Below are 12961 nucleotides of genomic sequence, written 5' to 3'. Positions count from 1 at the left end.
ATACACAAGGAATAAATACACTTGACATAATTGTATTCATTGATATAACCTGATATAACTTGATACAATTGTATTTGTTGGTACAAATTATATACACTTGGTACAACGAATATAATATGTGTTTATCCCCTCTCTCACCTCTCTCTTCCAAATCTCGATCACCTCTTTCCTCCCCCTCTCATTCTCGATTGCCTCTCTTCTCCGTCTAACATGTATATATGAATCATAATTAAGTAAACTATAGATATATATCTCTAGTTTGCCCAAATTATAGTCATTTTAAAAAGTTCCTCAAAAAATAATAATCAACAATTTTGTGTAGAAAATGATCAAGACAACTCGCTAATCAAATTATTAACGATTAATAATTGATAACTCGATAATCAAAATCTTATTGATTATATTATCATTTTTGCAATTACAAATCCGATAATCAATAAATCAAATTAATAACATTCATGACTAAATCAACTCAATCGATAAGCACATGAGTGAAATAGAATAGAGACAAATAAATAAAATAAATGTATCACAAGTGAAAGTGATACTAACTAGTATAAATGGTCAGTGATCCTGAATATTGCATGGAGTATATTCGGCAAAGGAAAATATTTTTTTTTTATATATAGAAAATATTTTTTAGAAAGATAACTAGATAAGTGAGTTTGTTACGTATATTTTTATGAGTTTGGTCGGTAAAAACAATATTTTAAATTTATTTGTATATAATTTAGATAAATACTATGAAGATATAAAAGGTGAAGATCGATGATGATAGGGGTTATGATATCCTGTCCAACTAGAACTGAATTTGTATCGGATGATCCTACACATTTATCGTAGAAGTAGAACGGGAGGAACCACTGCTTTCTACGAGTGTGGGGTGAAGATGAGGAGTGTTGGAGAGTAAAAACTATAATTAATGTGGAATGTTATTTGTGGAACTTTTTCCCCTACTTTCGTTAGGAAAATCATTTTTCTCATTTTAAGAAACTTGTTTTCTAGAGAAAAGATTTTTAAAATTTTTTTGACCAATCGAACATAAAAAAAAATTAAAATTATTTTCCACTATACCAAACACACCCTAAACATTACAACAAATGTTCCTCAAATATCATAACGTGAAACATAATATATCTCAAGCAGGGGCAGAGCCAGCCTTCTGATGAACCCTCATCGGTGGAAAATATTATTATTTAAACATAATTAAAATTATTTTTTTTCATGCGTTTAGTTCTTCAAATTTTGAACCCCTTCATTAAAAATACTAGTTCTACCACTTTTCTCAAGCATATATTTGTTGCACATGTCGTGTGTACTTATGTCCAAACATTCCATGAGAACTACCTAGGTTAGCTAGTAGTAATTTATACTAAATTATAATTTTCAATTACTTTTTTTTAGTCGGTATTTATTATTCACTTTGTAATTTCAATGGCATGAGAATATGATTCAGTAAATTAAAAAAAATGTGTTCTGATCTCTAATAAACTTAACCTTTTAAATTAAATGATCACACATTTCTTCATACAGACTAACCTGAATTTATAATGTACAAAGCTAGCCTATTAAAGGAAAAGATGCTTCCTATTAAAATATGGGCAAATTACAGAAATCACATACTTTTAAGGTAAAATTACAATTTATCCCTTAAAAGTTTATAATTACAGAAATCTCTCATTTTCGTGCATCAGATTAGTGTATCAGTGCTTATATTATTGTATCTCGCGCATCAGATTAAAGTATCAGCGCTTATATTATTGTATCACGTGCATCAGATTAATGTATCAGCGCTTATATTATTGTATCTCGTGCATGTATCAACACTTATATAGCTCTGATACATTAATTTGATGCGCGAGATACAATAATATAAGCGCTGATACATTAATCTGATGCGCGAGATACAATAATATAAGCGCTGATACACTAATCTGATGCGCGAAAATAAGGGATTTCGGAGATTTGTAAAACTTATAGGGGATAATGGTAATAAGTAAACTTAAATGTGGATTTCTATAATTTTTCCTTAAAATATTTCATTTAAGGGACTAAAAACGGAGAAATTCTATTCATTCCACTATGAATTCCGATGAAAATTGCCAATCATGTTACTCTATCAATATCATTTCATTTGAAAATCCAAACATGTACTATACATGAGGGTGATAATTGGAAACCCTACACAAATAGAAGGTCCACTTGACATATATCATTTGTAGTTTTTAATATATATATAACGTGTAAAATATTAGGTCCACTTGATGTATATATCATATACTATATTTATATATATTATTATAATATATGTGTATATGGCTTTTTGGATGAGCCATGCAGCTACTTGTATTTGGTTGGATGTAATCAACCAAATATTTGTGGATCTGCCAGGTTGTTTACAATGATAAATCATATTAAATCTTTAGAAAATTTTCTTGAATATTTCTATTATATCATTGTCAATAATGCATAAGCTTACAAATGTCTTCGATTTAATTAGGCATAATACATAAATATATCTTTTAACTTTGTTTAAGATAATATTTATATCTTTAACTTTAGGTGTGTACAAATAATTGAACAAATAAATAAGGTATTAAGTTTGTGAAATTAATTAAATTATGTTTGTCTCTAAATTATCTATTTTAAGATAAACATAAGTGATTTGGACAACTTTTTCTATGGTGATTTTCTATGAATATACTTTTATTGTGTTAATAGGTCCACAAATTTTTATTCCCGCTCTCTAAGCTTTCTTTCCCAAAAAGGGCACACAAATAAATAGGATATTAAGTCCGTGAAATTAATTGAATTATATGTTTCTTTTTAAATTATATATATGTTTCAGAGATAAATATAATTGATCGATTAAGACAATTTTTTCTATAATGTTTTTCTATAAACTTACATGACGTTAATAGGTACACAATTTTTATACCTACTCTCCACTTTCTTTCTCAAAAAAGGGCGCACAAACAAATAAGACACTAAGTTTGTGAAATTAATTGAATTATGTTTCTTGTTGAATTATATATTTCAAAAATCATAAACAAAATTGATTTTGATAACTAATTTCTCTATGGTGCTTTTTTACAAACCTTCATTGTGTAGGTACACAAATTTTTGTACATGCTCTTTGTTTCCTTTCCAAAATAGGACACAAACAAATAGGACATTAAGTTCATGAAATTAATTAAATTATATTTCTCTTTGAATTATACATTTTAAAGATCATAAACAAATTTTTTTGTGCCATGATTTTCTATTAATTTTCATTGTGTTAATATGTACACAAATTTTTGTTCCTACTCTTAGCTTTCGCTTTCTCAAAAAGGACACAAATAAATAATAGGACATTTAATTCGTGAAAATTGAATTATATCTTCACTAGAAACATAATTGATTTCGACAACTTTCATTATAATTCTTTGTTCATGCTTAACTCTCTACTTAATAATTACTTATTAAACATGTAAAACCTAATTAAAGAACCATTTATGTAAATCTATCATCAGATAAACAAAGTTTGAAGTTCTAAAAAAATTGTGCAGTTAATACGTGTATCTTGGCCTATCCAACCAAAATATAAAACAAAAAAAGAAATTCAACAACTAAATAAAATATAAAAAACTCCCAAAGTTTTTTTTTTCTTCTAATTTAAGTTTATCTCTAAAATAAAGGTATTTCTAATTTCCAGCTAAAATCTTCAAGAGAACTTCTTCATTAATCTACAGCTATCTTGGATCCCTGCAAGAATATCCATAAAAATTTATTAATAAAATAATAATAATTAATAGAAGCAAGAGAGGACTATTGGTGTGTTTCGGTATGAAGGAAAATGTTTTTCAGAAAAATAAATAATTTTTTTATTTGTTTTCTTGTGTATAGTACTTAAACAAAATATATTATTCTGAAAATATTTATATAAAATTTAGACAAATACGATGGGAGGTGAAAGTGGAAGGCCAGGGGTGGAGGGTGGTGGGGATGGAAGCTACGGGAATGAGAAGAGAATATGAGGTGTTTTGAAAGATGCAGATGACACAATATGACGCGTTCAACTCGTTAAAATTTGGGCAGATTAATGACCAATAAATACAACAACTCAAACATTTCGATCCTCTCATATTCAGTATATTCAAAACTTGAGTTGATTTGAGCAAAATTTGAATCGATAAAAAAAGAAAAAAAAACTTTGATAAGATTTCGACATATTGGGATATAACTTCTTATTTAGCCCATCTTAACCCAATCATCTTAACACTAGTAACCCTTGGACGAGTTGGGAGTCACTAACTCATCTCTTTTGAATCTGCTTAAATTCAGTTCAACCATCCATTATTTGACATCCATGTATAAAGCAAATTAAATTATTCAGAACAAACAAACAAATAAGCAAATAATAATAACGAACACATTATAATATCACAAATAAAAATCTAAAAAGGATAATTTCCCTCTCTCCTCTCTCTCCATCTCACTCGTCTCTCTCTCCTTTCTTAGCCCCCTCTCTCTCTCCCGCCTTTTTCCTCCCTCTTTCCATCTCACTCGCCTCTCTCCCGTTCTAACATGTAGCTACGAATTGTAATTATAATTATACTGATAGAAAAACTATTTCATATATTATATATATTATTAGAGTATCCAAAGTGCCAATAAGGCAGCACCCCGTGACTTAGTACATGCATTCACATGAAGAAGGACAGCACGAAGGGGGGCAATTGGAGAGGGACAAGACATGTAAACAACAAAGGAATATTATTATTATTATTACCTATACATGTACATGTGACCTTCACTCCCCACATATTCTGAAATATGTTTTTTTGTTTTTTCATTCTGTGTTCGACGTCTATTATTATGCATTTGACTAATTCAGATTCATATCGAAAAGTCTCATTTTAAGATAAAGGATAAAACATTTTCTACCAAAAATGATTATGTATCCAGATACTCAAACCTAAAATGTACTTACCACTTCACCACAATTTTTAATTATTATACAAAGATGTCATAACATTATTGCTCTCAAGGCTCCACTACCCATATAGTCATATAATTGAGTTTTCAGAATTAATTTTACTGAATTCTGGAGAAAATCATATTAAAAAAAATGAGCTTACAAAATTTTGTATTTCATAATTGATTAAATTAAGATAGATTACTTTGACCTAGAAGAAAGTAAAGTTGCAGAATTCTTTTATGAAAATATAGAAATTTTAAAATAGATTAAAAATACTTCACAGAGTTTTAAGTTACATATACTGATAGTATAAGAAATTTTTACAGGATATTGTATATGTTGGAGCAAGTATTAACGTATCTTTATCATGTCGATTAAAGTTTACATTTTTAAAAATATATTAGGTCATTTAAAAGATATTTAATTTATATGTAATTTTTTTTAAAAAAATATTAGATAAATTAATTATTTAATAGAGTAGTTATATAGTACTTTTGAAAATGGTGTGCTGTGAAGTATAATCTACAGAATTAGACAAAAGAGCAACTATTCAACCAAAAAAAGAACAAATAGATTGCAGCCAAAAGGAAAGTAACAGAAATACAGATTGACATTCAGACAGTCATATTTCTATCAAAGGAAAGAACTACTTTTCAAAAAATTACATAAGACACGACATGTTTAAAATTATAAGATTTGAAAACTATTTTTAATATGATATACATATATAACTTTTTATTTTTATGAAAGGGAGTCTTGAAGCAATCGTAAAGTTGTTTCTGTATGTCTTATATGTCACAAAAAATTTGAGTAGTGTAAGCAGTCAGTAATACTGCTTGCATTAAGGTAGACTGTCTACATCACGCCGACTCTTTACCCTTTTTCTTTTACATATTATAACTTTTAATTTAAAATCACGACTTTAATTCAAAAATCTTCTTCATATATATCTTCAAACTATGTACGTAATCAGTCAAACTGAAACACATACAAACTAATATTTTAACTATGCTCAAGGAAGAAATTATCTCATCCATTCCACCATATACAACATCAAAAATCACACGATTCAAAAGATAATTTTTTATATTTTAACATTTCTCACGATCAATCAAATTAAGACACATTAAAATGAAACACATAAAAGTAACAATGTCTCAACTATGCTTAAAAATGAAAATATATCTTTATATGTAAAAATTTCGCAAGTGATCAATCGACACGTAAAATGAAATAGAAAGAATAGTTGTATTTTAACATTACCTGTACTTTTTGGTGCATGTATCTCTTAATTTACTCATTGAAAAGTGCCACCTCCAAAAGGTTGTTGATGATGATGACTTTGATTTTTTCTACTCTCAGAATTATTATTATTATTATCATCCAATGAACTCATTTGTTGTTGGCTGCTACTAAATCCTCCACCACCACTACTCATACTTCTTACAATTTCTCCAACTCCAAGAAAATCTCTAGTTAACCTATTAGCTTCTTCACGCATCCCAATGTCCATTGAAAAGTTGTTACTAATCATTTGCTTCTTTTGTGGTGGTGGTTGATCATAATTATTCATCTTGTTGTTGGTGTTGTACCCTCCTATCACTCCTCCATAGTCCTGATTTTGATCTTGTGCACCTGTAAACGTATGTTGAAGACATAATTAAGTATCAAATAAATGAGATGTTTGATTGAATATGTTAGCATGGTATATGTTAGGAGCATGTAGGAGTGAGGTAGATATTTTGGTTTCGAGTTTTACTATCATACATTATGAAAAAAGAATTTGTACGTACTTGAATCATATAAAAAACATGAACAAAATTTCAATAGTAATAACGAGGTCTAGCCATCTTCAACCCCTATAATTGAAAAAAAATAGTCAATATCATCGAGTTTGAAATAATTTCATCATTAAACTTACATGGTAATGGAATGGAATTTCAAACTCTACAACGACGACAATGATTATTTTTCAATTTCAGGAGTTGAAAAGCGGTTATTTATAATTTTATCCATTTTTTTCATGTTTTTGGCTTATAGAAAAAGAATTAGACTAGCACGTACAAAGGTGTAATGAAGATACTATTAAATAAATAAAAATATTTTAATATTTTGACGAGATAATCACATATTTCAAGCATTAGTACTCACCATAAGCATTAACGACTAGGTCATGAAGATGATTCCCAGCACTCATAGGGTCCTCATGGCCGTAAACACCGCCAAAGTTGACAGCTGGCGGTGGATGAAGATCAGATTTCATCGCGCTAGATGATGAACCACCAACACCAGCACCAACACTAACAACAGAACCAAATGCTTTAAGCAATGAAGCACTAGTACTATTGTTGCAACTAGTAGTAGAACCCATCTGAGCCGCTTTTTGGAGGAGCGCGGTGGCTGACATAGGTGGGGCCGGTGATGATGAGACATAAAGAGAAGGAATTGATGAACTCATATGATGATGATGATGGTGATGATGATCGTTTAGAAGGGTACCACTTGAGAAAATGTTCGATGAATTATTTGAACCTTCACCACTAGTGTTGTTGCTAAATTGATGAGGACTAGGAAGTAATAATCCACCAAGACCTCCAGAAATATTGCTATTATGATCGTTATCAACGACGTTGTTGTTATTGTTGTTGTTGTTATTCTGGAAGAAATTCAGGTTAAACATACTAGAAGAACCAGTAGCAACATTCGCATTGTTGTTGTGGAGATTGGGAAGTTGCATTAGTCCATGGATTGATGGTTTGTTATTATTCATCACCCCGTAGTCTTGATGACTTGTTTGATCAGCTGGAAGTTGGAAGAAGGAAGTTGAAGGACGAAAAGCTGACGAGCCAATGAGGTTGTTGTTGTTGTCAAACTGGTTGTGATGATGATGGTGGTGGGCCCCGCCACTAGTGTTGTTATTATTGTTGTTGTTGTTGCCGCCTCCGAAGTGAAGCATTTCATGATGATCTGGAATTTGGGAATTTAATTTCGAGAGGCCGCCTAAACTCATATTATTATTGTTGCTACTTCCATATAAATGACTCCCAATGCTACTCAAACTTGGTGGATTTCTTGCACTTTCTTGTGCCAATGCATCACAAAAGGCTCTATGAGTGATGAAACTGTCACGCCTGCATGTTTAAGTTATATACACTATCAATATATCGTATTTTATAATAATCAATCTAGACTTTGGATTATTAATTAAAGAAGTAGAGTCTTGTGAAAAGAATGTTTTTAGTCAAGTAGCTAGTAGAATTTTTTTTTAGACAAATGATTACACCATTGAAACTTACCAAAAACGTCAATAATAAACATATATGGGGACTTTAAAAAGAGTTGAATAATATAATTTTGTACAAAGTGGTCCCATACTAGAGATGATTATGGCAATTAAGAATCAACTAATAATAATACAAAAAATATAATTAATAATGGAAAAAGCTTTACACTGCCTTCAACAACAATAATAACATACTCAATATAAAATCCGCCCAGTATAGTGAGTAAGAGAAAAATTCTAAGATAATAATTAATTTAATCTAAAAATATAAATAAAAAAATTTTCCACTTAGTGTCCGCCTCCATATTAGAGTCCGACTATTTTAAATTTGTGCCATATAGGACCTCAAGAATTTATCTATACTCAAACTCAACCTCAAAACCTCTAATTAAAAAAGAAATAACTTCATTCGTTGCACCTATATCGGCAATAAAATAAAACATTATCATGAAAAGGGGTGTGGTTGAAAGAATTCTGAAAAAACACTTAAAGCATCTATACAACTCAGACAAAAAAACAAACAAAAAAACATGAAAAAAGACAAAACATTTTTTACAACATGGCATAGCAACACGTGAATAAGAAAAAACAGATAGCAGTAACGGCAAAAGGACGATAATTCCTAGGAAAAAAAATGACTGAAAAATTCAGACAAAAAAATAAAAATAAATTTAAGTATTACTTCATTAGTACAACTTTTTCTACCCTACTATTTCTCGTCTCGAATTATATGTCACTTGACATAAAATTTAAGAAACAATTAAACAGAAGCTTTCAACGGAAAAATCGTTTGATACAACATGATTTTCCCACCTTATTCCCGCAATAAACAACACTAAAAAAATACATGATGAAAAATCTCATGAAATACCAAAAAAACTTTCTAATTTTTCAGTGAAAAAATAGTAATTTTATTATAGGAAAATGACATTTTTTTAAAAATGGGTAAAGAAAAATATGGATATAAATTGGGATAAAAATAATAATACTTTAGTAGTAGTACAAGCAAATAAAAAGATCCAAAGACAGAAACAAAACCTATTAGAAAACAGACAAAAAGGTAAAATAAAAAAATAAATTGATAGTCCAAAAAGAATATGTAACTGTTGGAAAAGCTGGAAATAACTTTTTCCATTAATTCAAGTCTCTTTTTATGACTTTTTATCACTTCTGGGGAATCTAAAAGCCCTAAAATCAAAGAAGATAGTCATAGCTATATATTTTCACTTTTAGTTACTATAATCCTCATCATTGTTAGTACCAAATTAGGTGTGTAGAAATAATTAAAAAACAAAAAATTAACCTTGATCGTAATATTTTTTCTAACAATTTAAATTTTCAGATGAAATGATTGTATATATCTTCAAAAAAGGGTATTGCGAATACAATAATTTTAGTACCACAAAATCAGAAGTACCAAAATAAACAAGAATCAAGAAATCCTCTTTTCATTACTAGAAATTCGCAAATTTTTTCACATAAATTCCTATCACATTTCCCACGATTTTAGTGATGACGTATTTTTGAACTTTATCTATAATACGATTTAATCTTTCAAATGAAATGACGAACATATACACAAACTTTGAGAAAAAGAGGTGCCACAATCACATGATTGTTAATTAGAACCAAAATAGATGTCCATATATAAATCAATTATTTTTTTAAAAACTCATTGTTATTCATAGTTGTCTTATCAACATTTAAAACTTTTAGACGAGACAGTAAATACTATAAACCTTAAAGAAAAGAATGCCACAACAACATGATTGCTACTAAGTACCAAAATGGGGGTCCAAAAAATAACCTCATTTTTACCCATTTATATCCTTCCTATATATGAGTACTTAAATTTTTAGACAGACGATTACTACATACCTTGAAAAAAGGGTGCCACAATCACATATCAGCACTTAAAATTTTAGACGAGACGATTACTACATACCTTGAAAAAAGGGTGCCACAATCACATATCATAACTTAAATTTTTAGACGAGACGATTACTACATACCTTGAAAAAAGGGTGCCACAATCACATATCAACACATAAACTTTTAGACGAGACGATTACTACATACCTTGAGAAAAGGGTGCCACAATCACATCGATATTCGCGCGTACCGCAAGTCTTAGTATGAGCTTTCCAATCAGATTGGACAGCATACTTCTTGGAACACTTCTCACATTTGTATTTTTTTTCACCATGTTTTCTTGAATAATGTTTCTTAATCCCAGTAAGATCACCAAGTGCTCTTGAAGGTTCATGATGTACACAACTAGGCTCAGGGCACAAATAAACTTTTCTCTTAACCTCTTTTGTACTCTTTTGTTTTAATTTCCAAGGCAAATTGTGTCCTCTTCTATGTAGTTGTAAATTTTGTTCTCTTTGAAAACCTTTGTTGCATACCTCACATACAAACCTATTTGTTGCCATTAGGGTCTTGGGAGATAGTGCTATTATTTCTGCATCTGGATCTGAAAAAAAAAATTAACAAAAATAAATAAATAAATAATCAAGAGAGAAATTAAGTTATGTTGTTCAGATACTTCAAAAAAAAAAAATGTTGTCATATGAGTATCAAATTGATAAAAAAAAATGTAAAGGTTTGAGAGGGTTAATTCAACAAATTACACTCAACTATTTTTTTGTTGTTGAAGATTTCGAGCAGGATAAATTTAGAAAATTTATGTTGTTAGGTTGTTGTTCGAACCCTTTAATAAATGTTTGACATAAATGTATCAAATCCTTCAAAAATTCAATAGTTGAAGATTTCGAGCATCATATATCTAGAAAATTTATATTGCTGGAATTCTTTAAAAATAGCACCGCCACCATAACAAATCTTCATTTTGAGGAATTCGATACATAACTGAGATAAGTACTTTTGAAGAGTCTGAACAAAAATAGATGAATTTTACTTCACAAAACTTTAGATCAAAAAGTGAATAAAGTGATTTCTTTTTTTTTCTTTGCATAAAATTCATGAATTCCCTTTCAAGATTGACTAGGGTTTGTTTTTCTTCTTTGTAAAGTTGAATTTACAATCAAATCACCTTTTATTAGTCCTTTGCTTTTTGATGAAAAAAAGGAAAATTCAAACCCCCTTTTATTTTTATTTTTTTGATAAAAATACATAAATTTAGTGTATATATATATATAAGATACTTGCTTGGTGTTCCAGGCTGATTTCTTCTCTTTTTTGTTGCTTGTTGTGATTGAGTTGTTGATGAAGAAGGCGGTTCGCCATGTTGTTGTTGTTGTTGTTGATGAAGAAGAATTTCGTGTTGTTGTTGCTGTTGTTGTTGTTTTATCTGTTCTTCTTCTCTCATTGCAAGAAACATAACCGATGAAGGTTCTCCTGACATCTTTCTTGAATTCTTTCTTTCTTTTCTTGAATTCACCCAAATATGAATTCAAGAAAAAAAAAAATTCCCCTTAAAAACCTTATCTTCAAAAACAAGAACAAAAATAAATAAATTATTGCTAATTAATTAGCAAAACTTTTTTTTTTTGAGCTAATGAAAATGAGTGAATGAGTGAGTGAGAGTGAGAGGAAAAAAAAAAAAGAGCAAGAATTATCCCATGGTGAGAGAGCTACTTGCTATAAATGAAATTTTTCTAAAAAGATGCCAATGAGGTTTTTTCTTCTAGGTGTCATATATATAAATATATATATATATATATATATATATATATATATATATATATATATATATATATATATATATATATAATATAATATAATATGATTTTGTTTTTGGTTTTGGTTTTCTTCTCTCTCTATAACTATTTTTCCTTCTCATTTTTTGCCTCTTATATCCCAAGTTTAAATGCCAAAAAGAAAAATAACATAAATGTCAAAAGAGGGAATCATAACTTTGAAAGAGTAAGTTTAGGGATCGTATAGTTTATAATATAACTATACGGGGAGTGTAATGAAATAAATTAGATATGTGGCGAATATAATTCAAGGATTATTATATAAAGATTGAAAAAAAATAATGAAAAGATAACTAATTATCAAAAGAGGGAACTGAAACTTTTAAAGAGTAAGTTTAGGGATTGTATGGTTTATGATTTGATTATACAAGAATATAATTAATGAAATAAATAAATTATTTATATGATGAATAATAATAATACATAAATAAGTTATTATTATCCTACATTCTATTTTATATAAAATAAATATATAAGTTGATTCTTCTTTAAGTTAAATGAGTTAGTAATACAACTTTTGATTTTCATAATTAAACAATTCACTTAATTTATGTGAAGTTTATAATGGAAAACAAATAATGTAGTAATTATACGGAAATTATATTGGTTATTGATTTTATATTGTAGATCAATTGGTATGTAATAATACAATGCTTTATTAAAAAATTAAATCTTCTTATACTTTAGACCAAACGACTTTTAAAGTGTATACCTTTGAGAAGTTTAGAAAGAGAAATTTGTAAAAATTACTAATGAATTATAAAAAGCACAAATTATTATAATTATTTATATGGTGAATAATATGATACGTGAATAATTATTATGTGGTGAATAATGATTTTAGAATTATTATGTAGAGATTGCAAAAATGAAAAGATAAGTAATTATCGAAGGAGGGAATTAGAACTCTCAAAGAGTAATGAAATAAATTGTTTATATTATAAATAAAATAATGTAGGGATACTTTATATTATATAATGAATAATTATTTAG

The 12961-nt window shown here is 28.6% G+C and overlaps 1 protein-coding gene across 1 annotated transcript; it reads right to left on the bottom strand.

Annotated features, from left to right (window-relative positions):
* Nucleotides 1-6254: 6254 nt before the first annotated feature.
* On the bottom strand, nucleotides 6255-11574 carry LOC125838605 (protein indeterminate-domain 5, chloroplastic-like). The gene is made up of 4 exons (XM_049517663.1): nucleotides 11418-11574; nucleotides 10326-10722; nucleotides 7115-8094; nucleotides 6255-6598 (listed from the first exon to the last, which is right to left on the bottom strand). Exons 2-4 carry the CDS (start codon nucleotides 10679-10681, stop codon nucleotides 6261-6263), a joined length of 1674 nt encoding a protein of 557 aa, XP_049373620.1. The 5' UTR covers nucleotides 10682-10722; nucleotides 11418-11574; the 3' UTR covers nucleotides 6255-6260.
* Nucleotides 11575-12961: the final 1387 nt, after the last annotated feature.

This window comes from Solanum verrucosum, unplaced genomic scaffold, assembly GCF_900185275.1.
Source record: "Solanum verrucosum unplaced genomic scaffold, falcon-dt-bn FXZP01000284.1, whole genome shotgun sequence".
Taxonomy (NCBI): Eukaryota; Viridiplantae; Streptophyta; class Magnoliopsida; order Solanales; family Solanaceae; genus Solanum; species Solanum verrucosum.
The sequence above is the reverse complement of the archived record's forward strand: the minus strand, read 5'-3'. Positions and strand labels throughout refer to the sequence as shown.

What these genes read in the sequence shown, in the direction of transcription:
- LOC125838605 (XM_049517663.1), bottom strand. Translation starts at nt 10,681, where the DNA reads ATGGCAACAAATAGGTTTGTATGTGAGGTATGCAACAAAGGTTTTCAA. An exon ending in TGTGGCACCCTTTTCTCAAG is followed by an intron (nt 8,095 to 10,325) that starts GTATGTAGTAAT and finishes TTAAACATGCAG; the next exon opens with GCGTGACAGTTTCATCACTC. An exon ending in CCTAGTCGTTAATGCTTATG is followed by an intron (nt 6,599 to 7,114) that starts GTGAGTACTAAT and finishes ATACGTTTACAG; the next exon opens with GTGCACAAGATCAAAATCAG.